Genomic DNA, 19,823 nt, shown 5'->3' on the forward strand with positions numbered 1-19,823 from the left:
ATGATATGATATGAGGGACTAGAACATACAGCCAGGTGATATGATATGATAGGAGGGACTAGAACATACAGCCAGGTGATATGATAGGAGGGACTAGAACATACAGCCAGGTGATATGATATGATAGGAGGGACTAGAACATACAGCCAGGTGATATGATATGATAGGAGGGACTAGAACATACAGCCAGGTGATATGATATGATAGGAGGGACTAGAACATACAGCCAGGTGATATGATATGATAGGAGGGACTAGAACATACAGCCAGGTGATATGATATGATAGGAGGGACTAGAACATACAGCCAGGTGATGTGATATGATATGAGGAGAGACTAGAACATACAGCCAGGTGATATGATATGAGGAGGGACTGCAACATACAGCCAGGTGATATGATATGAGGAGGGACTGCAACATACAGCCAGGTGATATGATATGAGGGACTAGAACATACAGCCAGGTGATATGATATGAGGGACTAGAACATACAGCCAGATGATATGAGGGACTAGAACATACAGCCAGGTGATATGATATGAGGAGGGACTAGAACATACCAGCCAGGTGATATGGGGAGGGACTAGAACATACAGCCAGGTGATATGATATGAGGGACTAGAACATACAGCCAGATGATATGAGGGACTAGAACATACAGCCAGGTGATATGATATGAGGAGGGACTAGAACATACCAGCCAGGTGATATGGGGAGGGACTAGAACATACAGCCAGGTGATATGATATGAGGGACTAGAACATACAGCCAGGTGATATGATATGAGGGACTAGAACATACAGCAAGATGATATGAGGGACTAGAACATACAGCCAGATGATATGAGGAGGGACTAGAACATACCAGCCAGGTGATATGGGAAGGGCCTAGAACATACAGCCAGGTGATATGATATGAGGGACGAGAACATACAGCCAGGTTATATGAGGAGGGACTAGAACATACCAGCCAGGTTATATGAGGGACTAGAACATACCAGCCAGGTTATATGAGGGACTAGAACATACCAGCCAGGTGATATGATATGAGGGACTAGAACATACCAGCCAGGTGATATGATATGAGGGACTAGAACATACCAGCCAGGTGATATGATATGAGGAGGGACTAGAACATAACAGCCAGGTGATATGATATGAGGAGGGACTAGAACATACCAGCCAGGTGATATGAGGAGGGACTAGAACATACAGCCAGGTGATATGATATGAGGAGGGACGAGAACATAACAGCCAGGTTATATGAGGAGGGACTAGAACATACCAGCCAGGTTATATGAGGAGGGACTAGAACATACCAGCCAGGTTATATGAGGAGGGACTAGAACATACCAGCCAGGTTATATGAGGAGGGACTAGAACATACCAGCCAGGTTATATGAGGAGGGACTAGAACATACCAGCCAGGTGATATGATATGAGGGACTAGAACATACCAGCCAGGTGATATGAGGAGGGACTAGAACATACCAGCCAGGTGATATGAGGAGGGGCTAGAACATACCAGCCAGGTGATATGGGGAGGGGCTAGAACATACCATCCAGGTGATATGATATGAGGAGGGACTAGAACATACCAGCCAGGTGATATGAGGAGGGACTAGAACATACCAGCCAGGTGATATGAGGAGGGACTAGAACATACCAGCCAGGTGATATGAGGAGGGACTAGAACATACCAGCCAGGTGATATGAGGAGGGGCTAGAACATACCAGCCAGGTGATATGGGGAGGGGCTAGAACATACCAGCCAGGTGATATGGGGAGGGGCTAAAACATACCAGCCATGTGATATGATATGAGGAGGGGCTAGAACATATCAGCCAGGTGATATGATATGAGGAGGGACTAGAACATACCAGCCAGGTGATATGATATGAGGAGGGGCTAGAACATACCAGCCAGGTGATATGATATGAGGAGGGACTAGAACATACCAGCCAGGTGATATGATATGAGGAGGGACTAGAACATACCAGCCAGGTGATATGGGGAGGGACTAGAACATACCAGCCAGGTGATATGAGGAGGGACTAGAACATACCAGCCAGGTGATATGAGGAGGGACTAGAACATACCAGCCAGGTGATATGATATGAGGAGGGACTAGAACATACCAGCCAGGTGATATGAGGGGCTAGAACATACCAGCCAGGTGATATGATATGAGGAGGGGCTAGAACATACCAGCCAGGTGATATGATATGAGGAGGGACTAGAACATACAGCCAGATGATATGAGGGACTAGAACATACCAGCCAGGTGATATGGGGAGGGACTAGAACATACCAGCCAGGTGATATGAGGAGGGACTAGAACATACCAGACAGGTTATATGAGGAGGGACTAGAACATACCAGACAGGTTATATGGGGAGGGACTAGAACATACCAGCCAGGTGATATGAGGAGGGACTAGAACATACCAGCCAGGTGATATGAGGAGGGACTAGAACATACCAGCCAGGTGATATGAGGAGGGACTAGAACATACCAGCCAGGTGATATGAGGAGGGACTAGGACATACCAGCCAGGTGATATGAGGAGGGACTAGAACATACCAACCAGGTGATATGGGGAGGGACTAGAACATACCAGCCAGGTGATATGGGGAGGGACTAGAACATACCAGCCAGGTGATATGGGGAGGGACTAGAACATACCAGCCAGGTGATATGGGGAGGGACTAGAACATACCAGCCAGGTGATATGGGGAGGGACTAGAACATACCAGCCAGGTGATATGGGGAGGGACTAGAACATACCAGCCAGGTGATATGGGGAGGGACTAGAACATACCAGCCAGGTGCTATGAGGAGGGACTAGAACATACCAGCCAGGTGATATGGGCAGGGACTAGAACATACCAGCCAGGTGATGTGATATGAGGAGGGACTAGAACATACCAGCCAGGTGATGTGATATGAGGAGGGACTAGAACATACCAGCCAGGTGATATGAGGAGGGGCTAGAACATACCAGCCAGGTGATATGAGGAGGGACTAGAACATACCAGCTAGGTGATATGAGGAGGGACTAGAACATACCAGCTAGGTGATATGAGGAGGGACTAGAACATACCAGCTAGGTGATATGAGGAGGGACTAGAACATACCAGCCAGGTGATATGAGGAGGGGCTAGAACATACCAGCCAGGTGATATGGGGATGGACTAGAACATACCAGCCAGGTGATGTGATATGAGGAGGGACTAGAACATACCAGCCAGGTGATATATGGGGAGGGGCTAGAACATACCAGCCAGGTGATATGGGGAGGGACTAGAACATACCAGCCAGGTGATATGGGGAGGGACTAGAACATACCAGCCAGGTGATATGATATGGGGAGGGACTAGAACATACCAGCCAGGTGATATGATATGGGGAGGGACTAGAACATACCAGCCAGGTGATATGGGGAGGGACTAGAACATACCAGCCAGGTGATATGGGGCGGGACTAGAACATACCAGCCAGGTGATATGGGGAGGGACTAGAACATACCAGCCAGGTGATATGAGGAGGGGCTAGAACATACCAGCCAGGTGATATGATATGAGGAGGGGCTAGATCATACCAGCCAGGTGATATGATATGAGGAGGGACTAGAACATACCAGCCAGGTGATATATGAGGAGGGACTAGAACATACCAGCCAGGTGATATGATATGAGGAGGGACTAGAACATACCAGCCAGGTGATATGAGGAGGGACTAGAACATACCAGCCAGGTGATATGAGGAGGGACTAGAACATACCAGCCAGGTGATATGAGGAGGGACTAGAACATACCAGCCAGGTGATATGAGGAGGGACAAGAACATACCAGCCAGGTGATATGAGGAGGGACTAGAACATACCAGCCAGGTGATATGATATGAGGAGGGACTAGAACATACAGCCAGGTGATATAATATGAGGAGGGACTAGATCATACCAGCCAGGTGATATGAGGAGGGACTAGAACATACCAGCCAGGTGATATGAGGAGGGACTAGAACATACCAGCCAGGTGATATGAGGAGGGACAAGAACATACCAGCCAGGTGATATGAGGAGGGACTAGAACATACCAGCCAGGTGATATGATATGAGGAGGGACTAGAACATACAGCCAGATGATATGAGGAGGGACTAGAACATACAGCCAGATGATATGAGGAGGGACTAGAACATACAGCCAGATGATATGAGGAGGGACTAGAACATACCAGCCAGATGATATGTGGAGGGACTAGAACATACAGCCAGATGATATGATATGAGTAGGGACTAGAACATACAGCCAGATGATATGAGGAGGGACTAGAACATACAGCCAGGTGATATGATATGAGGAGGGACTAGAACATACCAGCCAGGTGATATGAGGAGGGACTAGAACATACAGCCAGATGATATGATATGAGGAGGGACTAGAACATACCAGCCAGGTGATATGATATGAGGAGGGACTAGAACATACCAGCCAGGTGATATGATATGAGGAGGGACTAGAACATACCAGCCAGGTGATATGATATGAGGAGGGACTAGAACATACCAGCCAGGTGATATGATATGAGGAGGGACTAGAACATACCAGCCAGGTGATTTGGCGAGGGACTAGAACATACCAGCCAGGTGATATGATATGAGGAGGGACTAGAACATACAGCCAGGTGATATGATATGAGGAGGGACTAGAACATACCAGCCAGGTGATATGATATGAGGAGGGACTAGAACATACCAGCCAGGTGATATGAGGAGGGACTAGAACATACAGCCAGATGATATGAGGAGGGACTAGAACATACAGCCAGATGATATGAGGAGGGACTAGAACATACAGCCAGATGATATGATATGAGGAGGGACTAGAACATACAGCCAGATGATATGAGGAGGGACTAGAACATACAGCCAGGTGATATGATATGAGGGACTAGAACATACGGCCAGGTGATATATGAGGGACTAGAACATACGGCCAGGTGATATGAGGAGGGACTAGAACATACAGCCAGATGATATGATATGACGGACTAGAACATACAGCCAGGTGATATGATATGAGGGACTAGAACATACAGCCAGGTGATATGATATGAGGGACTAGAACATACAGCCAGGTGATATGATATGAGGAGGGACTAGAACATACCAGCCAGGTGATATGATATGAGGAGGGACTTCAACATACGGCCAGGTGATATGATAGGAGGGACTAGAACATACAGCCAGATGATATGGGGGACTAGAACATACAGCCAGATGATATGAGGAGGGACTAGAACATACAGCCAGGTGATATGAGAAGAGAATAGAGCTAAAGAAAGGAAACGATTGTATGAGTGTAACCGATTTGTACCAGTCAGTCCCTCCATTCTCTGTAAGCAGTTTTTTTGTGAGGTTTTGTTTCAGTAGGTCAGTCCTAAATAAACAAGGAGAGATGAGGTTAGAAATAGCTGCTGGGACTGTTGAACACCTCCCTGTTGTATTCAGGTAATGTTTACCTTCATTTTACCAGGAAATTAAAAGCATTATACCAGTTCCTTAAAGTGGAACTGACAGCATTTTAGCAACATGAAATCTTATTAAATCCTATTCATAGACACCACAGGAAGATTTTTATTTTTTTTACATTTTCTGACAAGCAAGCACTTATGGTCATTTTCACGTTTCATTCATTTTTCGTATACGTAATTCCCAGACATTCTAGGTAATTTGTGAAACTGCTATAGCAATATAGATTGGGAAAGCGGCCGTGTGTTTGGACAATTTAATAGACACTGCAGCAAATAAAACCTAATAAAAACATCTGTCTCGTCCAGGACCGGAGTCTACACAGACCGGTGCACCATAGACAATCAGAGCTACAGTAGGCCTTTATGCAAACAAGCCATTTGCTACACAGGCCTGCCATCATTCACTTTGAACTGTACTGTGTGTTTACAGACAGTTGCAACAGCGTGACTTTAGATCATTAGGATGCATTCACCAAAAGCCACAAAATACACCTGAATGGATTTCTAAAAATATGTCAGTACCACAGGAGTCCCCTTACATTTGGGAACTTTACAGTCCTATTGATCAAACAACCATGAAAGGTAGGCTCTCTCCATTATGCACAGTACCAGTCAAAAGTTTGGACACACCTACTCATTCCATGGATTTTCTTTATTTTTACTATTTTCTACATTTATAGAATAATAGTGAAGACATCAAACCTATGAAATAACACATGGAATCATGTAGTAACCAAAAAAGTGCTAAACAAATCAAAATATTTGAGATTCTTCAAAGTAGCCACCCTTTGCCTTGACAGCTTTGCACATGCTTGGCATTCTCTCAACCAGCTTCATGAGGTAGTCAGCTGGAATGCATTTAAATTAACAGGTGTGCCTTGTTAAGTGAATTGGTGGAATTTCTTTCTTTCTTACTTAATGCATTTGAGCCAATCAGTTGTGTTGTGACATGGTAGAGGTGGTATATAGAAGATAGCCCTATTTGGTAAAATACTAAGTCCATATTATGGCAAGAAGAGCTCAAATAAGCAAAGAGAAATGACAGTCCATCATTACTTTAAGACATGAAGGTCAGTCAAACCTGAAAATGTCAAGAACTTTGAAAGTTTCTTCAAGTGCAGTCGCAAAAACCATCAAGTGCTATGATGAATCTGGCTCTCATGAGGACCGCCACAGGAAAGGAAGACCCAGAGTTACCTCTGCTGCAGACGATAAGTTCATTAGTTACCAGCCTCAGAAATTGCAGCCCAAAAAAATGCTTCTGAGTTCAAGTAACAAACACATCTCGACATCAACTATTCAGAGGAGACTGTGTGAATCAGGCCTTCATGGCTAAAATGCTGCAAAAAAACACTACTAAAGGACACCAATAAGAAGAGACTTGCTTGGGCCAAGAAACACGAGCAATGGACATTAGACCGGTGGAAATCTGTCCTTTGGTCTGGAGTCCAAATTTGAGACTTTTGGTTCCAAACACCGTGTCTTTGTGAGACGCAGAGTAGGTGAACGGATGATCTTCGCATGTGTGGTTCCCACCGTGAAGCATGGAGGAGGTGTGATGGTGTGCTTTGCTGGTGACACTGTCTGATTTTATTTAGAATTCAAAGCACACTTAACCAGCATGGCTACCACAGCATTCTGCAGTGATACGCCATCCCATCTGGTTTGCACCGTCATTTGTAAGGGCTATTTGACCAAAAAGGAGAGTGATGGAGTGCTGCATCAGATAGCCTGGCCTCCACAATCACCTGACCTCAACCCAAGTGAGATGGTTTGGGATGAGTTGGACCGCGGAGTGAAGGAAAAGCAGCCAACAAGTGCTCAGCATATGTGGGAACTCCTTCAAGACTGTTGGAAAAGCATTCAAAGTAAAGCTGTCATCAAGGCAAAGGGTGGCTACATAGAAGAATCTCAAATATAAAGTATTTTGATAACACTTTTTTTTGGTTGCTACATGATTTCATAGTTTCAATGTCTTCAATATTATTCTACAATGTAGATAATAGTAAAAATAAAGAAACCCTTGAATGAGTAGGTGTGTCAATACTTCTTACTGATACTGTACATCAACAACTAATGCTAGCCAGAGCAAGATGAGCTAAAATATAATGATGGGACATTAGATAAACCCTCTCAACTATTTCAGCTAGTTGGCCATCAAAATTGCAATGATAAACAATGGGGAATTGTAGCGTTCTCGTCCTTCTGCAGCTTGTCTTCCTGGCTAAGGTTGGCTAGCTTGCTACTTCACTCTGACCATTTTACTTGCCCTAGCAGAGTGGGTTAGCTAGGCTGTTATCTAGAGCGTTCGTGACTATTGATTTGCCAACGTTTACTGACAGCGGTCATATTCAGGTGTTGCGTAAATTCAGTTATTCTGCGCTGTGGCACACTCAGACAAGTGATCTGAAATCGGAGTAGATAGCCAGAGTGAATTTGCTAACGCAAGATATATGCTAACTGTATAACAGTCGTTCAAGTTCTTGTTAGCTAACCAAATGACACCTGCATCTCTAGCTGTATATAGCTACCGAAAACAATATGAGGGGAAAAAGTCAGTCACTCAACCACTCCTCCAATGACATGACATCCTCCTAGCAGATAGCTAGCTATCTAGCCTACGGTAAGCCCTGTGTTTTTAACTTGCTACATAAATAGATACGCTAGCCTATTAGCCACATTATGACTTACCTGTGATAATTGCCTTTGCTAGTTTGATTGTATTGACATTCCCAGCCTTAGTAACGTTTATCCGTTTTTGTCCAAAATATTGAGTCATTGAAACAGTGTATCTGTGATTTACAACCTGATAGCAATATTTTTTGGACTACCAAGAAATGTATTGGTGAGTTATATTAATCATGCATTGAACTGAATCCATCTATTCTGCCAACAATGTCTTAGTGTACATCATGGAATATAACCTATTTTTAAATACTCTTATAAAGTTTGTTTTGTAGCATAACCTGGGAATTTCATATTTTTTACTGATATATTCTGATTGTCGGTTTCATATCTGCAAAGTAGTTAAACCGCTGTCTGTTCCACATTAATGTCAGATAGCAGCAGCCAGGTGTAACCTTGCAGGTCAGTGAACAGTAGCAATACAATGATGTCGGGGGAGCAAAACATACACACTCTAGTCCGTGGGGTATTCAACTCTTCTCCTGTCAAGTCCGGCTGGTTAAAACATACTCTCTAGTCCGTGGGGTATTCAACTCTTCTCCTGCCAAGTCCGGCTGGTTAAAACATACTCTCTAGTCCGTGGGGTATTCAACTCTTCTCCTGCCAAGTCCGGCTGGTTTTCTGTCCTACTTGATAATTCATTGCACCAACCTGGTTCTCAGGCCTAAATCAGTCCCTGATTAGAACAATGAAAAAATGTGGTTGAACTGGCTTGGGCATCCAGAGTTGTTTTGAGGGATCTAGTCCATGTAGTGTGCCCCACTGCATACAGTAAGATGACTGCCCAGACACCGGTAGGCTAAACTCTGAGAGACACACACAGAGTATACCAAACATTAGGAACACCTTCCTAATATTGAGTTGCACCCTCCCTTGCCCTCAGAACAGCATCAATTAATCAGGGGGATGGACTCTACAAGGTGTCTAAAGCGTTCTACAGGGATGCTGGTACATGTTGACTCCAATGCTTCCCACAGTTGTGTCAAATTGGCTGGAAGTCCTTTGGTAATGGAAAGAGCAGGTGTTCTTAATGTTTTGTATACTCAGTGTATATTTATTGGCATTTGGCACCAATCCAGTCAGGTATTGAAGGTTATCTAAATAATCTACTAGCAGGAAGTCGATCAGATTATTAACGCACTAATCAATTAGTAAACCCCATCCCGCCTCAGAAAGGATTAGAGTATGTGTGTGTATATATTTTTGTGAGCCTGGTGTGAGTGTTTTTACATGTGGCTTGTAGGGTCACCATGGTGTGTGTGTGTGTGTGTGTGGACACAGACCCAGTGACATGGCTGGTCCAACAGAGTGTCTGGTGTTTTTGTCCAGCATCTTCTGTCTCATTGGAAAGTTTCAATTTCAGTGGTCCAACCAGAGAGATAGAAGATGAGCTAGGGCAGGGTTTCCCAAACTCGGTCCTGGGGCCCCTCCAAGGGGTGCACGTTTTGGTTTTTGCCCTGGTGCTACACAGCTGATTCAAATCAACTAATCATCAAACTTTGATTTGAATCAGTTGTGTAGTGCTGGGGCAAAAACGTGCACCCTTTGGGGTCCCGAGGACTGAGTTTGGGAAACGCTGAGCTAGGGAGAAAGAGGAACATTCCCACACACACACTGAACATTTTCCTGCTTTCCCACTCACAGTGCTGCAAACATGAGCTCAGCTCCCTAGTGAACAAGGTTTCCACAAGCACAGCGATATCCTCCGTGTGAGTTTTTGTGTGTTAGAGATGGAATGATAGAGACAGATAAATCTGAACAGAGGAAAGACAAGCATGACAGAAAGAGAGAGAGAAGACATGTAGTGATATGAGGGAGAAAAGAATGTGGTAAGTGGCGTAAAAATAAAGAGCAATGGAGCAGGAAGGTGATTGGGTCATGAGTTCCTCTTCCAATCAGTTAGCAGTAGAGGATGAAGGGTTTCTCTGTCATCAGCTGTAGTATCCAGGCTTTAACAGCTCTGAATATTATACTATTATCTTATTGGACCCAATCATCATTATATATAACCTTATCTATCCTATTCTATACATCCGCTATATGTTAGGATTAAATGTGTCTGTGATTGAAATTAAATTGATAGATTGCATGTGATCATGGAAGGATTCAATCTCGTGTGTGTGTGGCCCATCAGGTTAATCAAGGGCATGACAGCAGCATCGCTGCACACTGCTGAGCCATAATCAATCTAACCACAACACCTCACTGTCTTTCCTCTATACCACATAGAGGGTCGAGGACAACACACACAAACATTCAGCCAGACACACAATTAGAAAACATCATACACAGACTCACACAATGTGGTAGGATTAGGATGCTACTTGTTGTCATTTGACAGCTGAGAATATGAACATGTTTGTTGGTTTAAGCCTGTATTTTCCACAACATAAAATGTAGGTGTAGGCCACCTAATACATTGAAATCAACATGCTTGCTTCACTACCAGATAAACAACCCCGGCTAGGACCTGGCTCATGTTCTCCTCGTGTTATCTGGTTGCTGTTGGATTTCCTAATCTTTGTTCCGTGTTTTGTTTTCGTCGCGTTCTTACTGGAAGGAAGCTGAAAACAGTCGGGTCGTGTGTCGCTGCCGCTAGGCAGAAGGCGACCTTTAGGCGCAGATCTAGGATCAGCTTTCCTCCACATCCTGTAACCATAACGATCATTGGGGAGCACCACCAACGCCGATCTAAGATCAGTGTTTATGGCTTCAGCGCTACACCTTCTATCCCCGCGGAGCCCGGATTGAAGCACATGTGCGCAGTCTCCTCCCTTTCTCCCGGGTAGTGGTATTTACCGCAGCCCAACTGCCGGTTGGGAACATTCAGGATGTCATCATCTGAACAGAATACAGCTCACACAGATCAGGCTCTTGATCCAGTCAAGCGTTTATTTGGCACCAATAATGAAGTGAATCTGGAGAGCGAATTGTGAAACATTGAACTTCTGTTTTTAGCGTTTTTATATTGATTTTATTTGTTTACGTTTTTATTATGTTAGTGTTATTACATATGTTGACTTTGGACTAAACGGAGCGGACTCGCGTTGTTTGGTGTGCTAGTGATTTGGTGCTCGTGCGCGAACCGTGTATCTGGATGAAATAAGAGTTTGAGGTTCTAAAACTAGACATCAGTGGCGTGTTTTTCGGTTTGTCCCCGATCGTGGTCAGTGCAGTACAGTGGTTCATGGTCACCCGTGCGTAACCAATCACATGGCCGCTCTGGAGTGAAGCAAGCCTCGCCACAGCACCACAGGTCGACCCACTCCCGTCCTCCACATCGCAGCGATGCCTCCCGGTGTTGTAGCCCCGTCTCCACGGAGCTCTCCGGCCCGGTGCTTCTACGCCTTGACACCGTACTTCATAGAGGACTCCGTCATCTCCCAGAGCAAGATTGATCAGCTGTAAGTTTGCAGTTAAAGGCTCCAGTTGAGGCCCTGCTCCCACCTCTAGCTTCATATACCCCAATCATGCTGCATTTACATTTAGCTACATATGTTTTATTTAGCCGTTATTTAATCAGGAAGGGCTCATCGAGATTTTGAAATATCTTTTTCAAGAGCGTCCTGGCCAAGTTAGGCAGCACCATGTCATTACATAATTACAGACGGACATGAAAACGACAGGTAATCTAGTAAAAAAAAAATATATATATATATATATATTATTCACAAGAGTATAACAAAATCATAAAACAGCAAATAAACAACATTGACAGGTCAGGGAATCGGCCTCAAAATCCTTAATCAATTATTTAAAAACACCAATCTGGACAAGTTCTTCCAGTTTTAAAGTATTTTGTAAGGCGTTCCAAGACGATGGCGCAGAGTACATAAAAGCCCTTTTACCAAATTCAGTTCGGACATTTGGAACAGTTAGCAGGATAAATTCCCCCAAACGAAGAGTACCCACCACATTTCTGAACAATAAAAATGTCAAAATAAAATGGTAGGAAACCCCAAAATGGCTTTGTAAATAAAAGTATACCAGTGACTGAGCCTACTATTGACTAGAGAAGGCCAGCCAACCCATGTGTATATAAAGTGCAGTGGTGCATAAGGGTTTTGCGGTTTAAAATAAATTTCAATGCTCCATGGTAAAGGGTGTCAATTGATCTCAAACACTGAGCAGAAGCATTCATTTATAAAATATCCCCATAGTCTAGTATAGGCATAAATGTAAGTTGTTGAATATGCAATTTAGAAGAGGCCTTCATCAATTAAAATTCCAAGATATTTATGAGGTTACAGTCTGTCTCATTGCCCTGACAGGTGGTGAAAGGCTCAGAGGTCTAGTTCTTGCTTTAGAAAACACCATTAGTTTTGTCAGTATTGAGGATAAGCTTCAATTGACACAAGGTATGTTGAAGAGTATAAAAAGCTTTTGTGAGAGACGAGGCACAACAATAAACAGTGTCATCAGTATAAAAGTGAAGTCGTGCATTTTGCACATTTGTCTAAATTATTTATATAAATATGGGATAAGAGGGGACCAAGTACAGAGCCCTGGGGCACACCATTAGACAGACAATTTTAACAGACATGAGCCCATCAAATTGAGTGCACTATCAGACAGATAGTTAGCAAACCATAAAACTGCATCCTCCGAAAGACCTACGCTTGACAATCTCTGCCTCAGTATAGCATGATCAACTCTATCAAAAGCCTTAGAGATCAATAAAAGTGAGAGACAGTGCTGTATTTTGTTAAGGGCTTCAGTGATATAATTTAAAACTTTCATGGCTGTTGTAATTGTGCTATGCTTCTTCCTGAAGCCCGATTTTAGTACATTGATAAAATAGAGTTAGTATATAAAAACTCTTTTAGCTGTTCACTCACAAGGGTTTCAAGTATTTTCACCAGGTGAGACAGCTTTGAGATTGGCCAATAATTATTTAAGAGTTGGATCTCCCCCCTTTACAAATGCTGATTTCCAGATCTTGGGAATTTCATTCCATTCCAGGGTTAGATTGAACAGATATGTAAGTGGTTCAGCTATGAAATCAGCTGCCAGTTTTACAAAGCAGGGATCAAGAAGATCGGGACCTGCAGGCTTTCTCTGATCTAATGTTTTCAGGGCTTTATGTACCTCCTGCACTGAGAATGGCAAAAAGCTAAACGTTTGACCAACTCTCACAGGTTCATCCATACAGGGTTGTACAGAGACAGGATACTGAATCAAACCTCCTACCAGATGATACAAAGTGCTCATTGAAACAATTCAGCATTTCAGTTTTGTCATATACAGCAGCAGTCCTTCAATACATGTGACGGTAATTTCATTACCATTACTGTTACCAGACAGACTTAATAGCCTTCCAAAACTTTCTAGGGTCATTCAGGTTATCAGTGGTAACAGACATAAAATATTCAGACTTTGCCTTCCTGAGAAGAAAATAGCACCTTTCGTAACTGCCTAAAAAGAAGCCATTTAGCATCAGAACATGATTTCCTTGCTTTAGCCCAGGCTAGACTAGGTTTGTGAATAATACAGCTCAGAAGAAAACCATGGATTATCCCTCCCTTTAACTCTGAGCCGGTGGAGTGGGGCATGTTTGTTTACTATTTGGGGAAAAAAACCATCATGAAATCATTTCCAGGCAGTTTCCACATCAGGAATAAGCTCTCTTGCTCCAGTCAAAATAAAACAAATCATGAAAGAAAGCCTGCTCATTAAAATACAGCCTGGATTTGAACCAGGGTGTCTGTAGTGATGCCTCTAGCACTGAGATGCAGTGCCATAGACCACTGCGCCACTCAGGAGCCCAGATAATGTGATTTAACCAAAGATTTTTGGTGTCCATTACTTACTGGGAGTTACAGGCTAAGTAGTGTTTGGTGTAGGACAGAGAATTTTCGACCAACCTTAAAACCTGTTGAGGACAGACATTCTGCTAGCGGAACGCCTCGCCAAATATCCAATAGTATAGCGTGGTGCGAAATGCAAAAACCTTAAATGCTATAACTTCAATTTCTCAAACATACAACTATTTTACACCATTTGAAAGATAAGACTCTCGTTAATCCAACCACATTGTCCGATGTCAAAAAGGCTTTACAGCGAAAGCAAAACATTAGATTATGTTAGGAGAGTACATAGCCAAAAAACAATCACACAGCCATTTTCCATGCAAGCATATATATGTCACAAAAACCCAAACCACAGCTAAATGCAGCACTAACCTTTGATGATCTTCATCAGATGACACTCCCAGGACATTATGTTATACAATACATGCATGTTTTGTTCAATCAAGTTCATATTTATATCAAAAAACAGCTTTTGGCATGTGATGTTCAGAACTAGCATTCCCACCGAAAACTTCCGGTGAATTTACTAAATTACTCATCATAAACGTTGACAAAATACATAATTATTTTAAGAATTATAGATACAGAACTCCTTTATGCAATCCCTATGTCAGATTTTAAAATATATTTTCGGCGAAAGCATATTTTGCAATATTCTGAGTACATAGCTCAGCCATCACAGGCTAGCTATTCAGACACCCGCTAACTTCGGGGCTCACTAAACTCAGAATTACTATTAGAAAAATGGTATTACCGTTGCTGTTCTTCGTCAGAATGCACTCCCAGGACTTCTACTTCAACAACAAATGTTGTTTTGGTTCCAAATAATCCATAGTTATATCCAAATACCTTCGTTTTGTTCGTGCTTTCAGGTCACTATCCAAAGGGTAACGCGCGAGCGCATTTCGTGACAAAAAAAATCAAAATGTTCCATTACCGTACTTAGAAGCATGTCAAACGCTGTTTAAAATCAATTTTTATGCTATTTCTTGTAAAATAGCGATAGTATTCCAACCGGACAATGTTGTATTCATTCAAAGAGGGAAAGAAAAAAATGGCAAGGGCTCGTGAACGCGCATCTCCAGTCTTTCTGTCACCAGGCAGACCACTGACAAACTGTGCTGCTGTTATCTGCCCAGAGACAAGAGACGCCTAAATCCGGTTTCTGAAGGCTTTAGAGAGCCAATGGAAGCCTTAGAAAGTGTCACGTAACAGCTCAGATGCTGTAATTTCGATAGAGATGCAACAGAAGGACAACAAATTGTCAGACAGGCCACTTCCTGCTTGGAATCTTCTCAGGTTTTTGCCTGCCATATGAGTTCTGTTATACTCACAGACACCATTCAAACAGTTTTAGAAATTTTAGAGTGTTTTCTATCCAAATCTACTAATTATATGCATATTCTAGTTTCTGGGCAAGAGTAGTAACCAGATTAAATCGGGTATGTTTTTTTATCCGGCCGTGAAAATACTGCCCCCTATCCACAACAGGTTAACTTGGCGATATCATCTTGGTATATTCTAAGATGTCATTGTGTCCAGTTGCAGGTGGTGCGTTTTGATAATGGAACATATTGTACATTCAAATATATATCTTTATTTGCTCTATGAAGTAATCCAACAATGTGTACGCTTCCATTTTTATATTTCAAATCTCCGCTCATTGAGACTGGTGGGTCCACCCCAATGTGCCCCATGTCATTATGACACTCACCTGTATCGATCAATGAGTGAGAGGATTTGAAATGGAGAAGATTGCTGCATACAAATGGTTGGATTACTCTGTCTGTTTCTCTCTCTCGGTCTCTGTTTCTCTCAATTCAATTTCAATTCAAGGGCTTTATTGGCATGGGAAACATATGTTAACATTGCCACAGCAAGTGAAGTAGATAATAAACAAAGGTGAAATAAACAATAAAAATGAACAGTAAACATTACACTCAAGTTCCAAAAGAATAAAGACTTTACAAATGTCATTATGTGCAAATAGTTAAAGTACAAACTTATGTTTGGGAAACAGGATTACATTTCCAAAGCAAATGGAATAGACAATAAACAAAAGGGAAATAAACAGGGGAAACATTAAACAGCTTTCGTTGTCCCTCTCTCTCTGTCTCGCTCTCTGTCTCGCTCGCTCGCTCTGTTTCCCTCTCTCTGTCCCTCTCTCTGTCCCTCTCTCTGTCCCTCTCTCTGTCCCTCTCTCTGTCCCTCTCTCTCTGTCTCGCTCTCTGTCTCGCTCGCTCGCTCTCTGTCCCTCTCTCTGTCCCTCTCTCTGTCCCTCTCTCTGTCCCTCTCTCTGTCCCTCTCTCTGTCCCTCTCTCTGTCCCTCTCTCTGTCCCTCTCTCTGTCCCTCTCTCTGTCCCTCTCTCTGTCTCGCTCTCTCTGTCCCTCTCTCTGTCCCTCTCTCTGTCCCTCTCTCTGTCCCTCTCTCTGTCCCTTCTCTGTCCCTCTCTCTGTCCCTCTCTCTGTCCCTCTCTCTGTCCCTCTCTCTGTCCCTCTCTCTGTCCCTCTCTCTGTCCCTCTCTCTGTCCCTCTCTCTGTCTCGCTCGCTCTGTTTCCCTCTCTCTGTCCCTCTCTCTGTCCCTCTCTCTGTCTCGCTCGCTCGCTCTGTTTCCCTCTCTCTGTCCCTCTCTCTGTCCCTCTCTCTGTCCCTCTCTCTGTCCCGCTCTCTGTCCCGCTCTCTGTCCCGCTCTCGCTCTCTCAATTCAAAGGGCTTTATTGGCTTGGGAAATATACAGTACCAGTCAGAAGTTTGGAGACACCTACTCATTCAAGGGTTTTTCTTTGTTTTTGCTATAGAATAATAGTGAAGACATCAAAACTATGAAATAGAACATATGGAATCATGTAGTAAGCAAAAAAGGTACTTAATTGTTTCCCAGAAATTGTTTGATATTGCGATTTAAACGGATCCATATGAACTTTAAGTTGCAGTGCATTTATGTCAAAATGCACTGGGGAATAGTATTCAGTTGAACAATTGATAATTGGTGGAGTACTGTGGATACTAATATCCCTGTGTGCCTCTCCAGGCCCATGTTGCCCAGGGTTAAGAACAGAGTACTGTGGATACTAATATCCCTGTGAGCCTCCCCAGGCCCATGTTGCCCAGGGTTAAGAACAGAGTACTGTGGATACTAATATCCCTGTGAGCCTCTCCAGGCCCATGTTGCCCAGGGTTAAGAACAGAGTACTGTGGATACTAATATCCCTGTGTGCCTCTCCAGGCCCATGTTGCCCAGGGTTAAGAACAGAGTACTGTGGATACTAATATCCCTGTGAGCCTCTCCAGGCCCATGTTGCCCAGGGTTAAGAACAGAGTACTGTGGATACTAATATCCCTGTGTGCCTCTCCAGGCCCATGTTGCCCAGGGTTAAGAACAGAGTACTGTGGATACTAATATCCCTGTGAGCCTCTCCAGGCCCATGTTGCCCAGGGTTAAGAACAGAGTACTGTGGATACTAATATCCCTGTGAGCCTCTCCAGGCCCATGTTGCCCAGGGTTAAGAACAGAGTACTGTGGATACTAATATCCCTGTGAGCCTCTCCAGGCCCATGTTGCCCAGGGTTAAGAACAGAGTACTGTGGATACTAATATCCCTGTGAGCCTCTCCAGGCCCATGTTGCCCAGGGTTAAGAACAGAGTACTGTGGATACTAATATCCCTGTGAGCCTCCCCAGGCCCATGTTGCCCAGGGTTAAGAACATACATTGTAGATGAATAATATCACCTTTTTTGTTTTACACACTTTAAACGTATTCCACGGATCCGTTGGCCAAAAGTCGTTTAATCATTAAAATTAAAAAAGTAATATATACTTTGAGAACCCCTGCTGTAATAAAATGTAAAACACTTTAATATGTTTCCTGAAGTGCAGCTACATGGCCTTCTGGGTAAGTTAGACCAATGGGTAAGCCCATAGAAATATCATTACTTTATCTAATATGGGTTTGCGCCTCATGTTGTATAAAGGCCAAAGCCATAAGCTAGTGACTGCAGTAGAGAGAGAGTGGCTGAATGAAGCACTGTAGAGGAGGGTCAAGTTTAAAATGGCCGTGCAGAGGTCTCACACACATTGTTTTCTTGACCTCCTGTGTTTTTAAGCTCCTCTCTCTCCCCCTCGTTCGTTAGTTTATGAGCATGTCCAGTACAGTTAAGCCACCACAAAATTGGAACCAGCTGTGTGTTTGAAAGCACATTTCCGTGTGTGTCTTTGTGTGTAATCTCTCCCTGTGTGTCATGTTATGGAGGATGGTTTGTTGTCATGATGAAAGAACATTAGTATTGCTCAGGGTTAAAACCCATAGATTCAGAGTATGAAAAAGTGTATTTTCTCCAGAAACAGTGATTTGTGTAAGGGTGGTAGAGAACATGGCAGAGGTATTTAGTGGCATGTGTGTTCAGTGTTTTGGTCTGAAAGCTCAGTTTGCACTGCTTCAGTCCCATACTGTAGCTCAGTTTCCCACACGGTATTCTACTGCAGACCAGTACTGTACCTTCTGTACGGTATTCTACTGCAGACCAGTACTGTACCTTCTGCACGGTATTCTGCTGCAGATCAGTACTGTACCTACGGTATTCTGCTGCCGACCAGTACATGAATGCCTTTAGTACTGAGGTCAGTTTCAGCCTGCAGGATAAAACTGCTGTTCTCAGCAGAAAACATGGAAGACCACCGCAAGTAGACAGAGTTGGGAGTACAGTAGATGACTGTACAGTAGGAGGCTTGTCCCAAATGGCACCCTATTCCCTATATGATGCACTACTTTTGTCCAAAGCCCTAGTCAAAACTCGTGCACTATACAGGAAATGGGTTACCATTGGGACACAGTCAGTGAGTAGGCCTAGTCCTCTGTACTGTTAAGTCATCTTTCTGATTACTGTAGGTATTCAATGATGGCCTGACTACCACATCGCTCCGGCCAAATACCACACCTACTAGCGTTTCTTCCCTGGAGCGATCTGTAGAGCAGCGGAATTCAATTCGGGATGAGTCGTTGTGCAAATTCAGTGATACAGATGAGATACATTCACAACCATGTTAAAGTTGCACTATGCAGAAATCGCTCTGCCATTTCCTGGTTGCAAAAATGTTAGTTTGCCTAGTTTCAGTTTGTCAAAACAAGCAAGTTTAGTGTAGATAATCGTTGTACCATCTAAACCACTGTATAATATATTTTCCATAACCAAAAATATAGTATTTTCAGCTGTTTTACTATCCTTGTGAGGACTTCTGGTTCACACACGCCTTGGCCTGTAGCGTTTTAAGAGAACATCGCCCCTCGGCCTGTAGCGTTTTAAGAGAACATCGCCCCTCGGCCTGTAGCGTTTTAAGAGAACATCGCCCCTCGGCCTGTAGCGTTTTAAGAGAACATCGCCCCTCGGCCTGTAGCGTTTTAAGAGAACATCGCCCCTCGGCCTGTAGCGTTTTAAGAGAACATCGCCCCTCGGCCTGTAGCGTTTTAAGAGAACATCGCCCCTCGGCCTGTAGCGTTTTAGAGAACATCGCCCCTCGGCCTGTAGCGTTTTAAGAGAACATCGCCCCTCGGCCTGTAGCGTTTTAAGAGAACATCGCCCCTCGGCCTGTAGCGTTTTAAGAGAACATCGCCCCTCGGCCTGTAGCGTTTTAAGAGAACATCGCCCCTCGGCCTGTAGCGTTTTAAGAGAACATCGCCCCTCGGCCTGTAGCGTTTTAAGAGAACATCGCCCCTCGGCCTGTAGCGTTTTAAGAGAACATCGCCCCTCGGCCTGTAGCGTTTTAAGAGAACATCGCCCCTCGGCCTGTAGCGTT

General features: G+C 43.7%; 1 protein-coding gene across 3 annotated transcripts in view; it reads left to right on the top strand.

The window, feature by feature from the left end:
• LOC106563791 (uncharacterized) overlaps positions 1–19,823 on the top strand; it is a 77,093-nt gene that overhangs the window by 35,597 nt on the left and 21,673 nt on the right. The window contains exon 1 of one of the 3 annotated variants that reach the window (XM_014129647.3): positions 11,060–11,624. The exons of the other annotated variants lie outside the window; for them this stretch is intronic. Within the exon in view, the coding sequence (XP_013985122.1) occupies positions 11,509–11,624 (116 nt within the window). The 5' untranslated portion in view covers positions 11,060–11,508. Of the gene's footprint in view, positions 1–11,059; positions 11,625–19,823 lie in introns of those variants that run through there. 3 annotated transcript variants of the gene reach the window in all.

The sequence above is a fragment of the Salmo salar genome, chromosome 11, assembly GCF_965601325.2.
Source record: "Salmo salar chromosome 11, fSalSal1, whole genome shotgun sequence".
NCBI classification, from domain to species: Eukaryota; Metazoa; Chordata; class Actinopteri; order Salmoniformes; family Salmonidae; genus Salmo; species Salmo salar.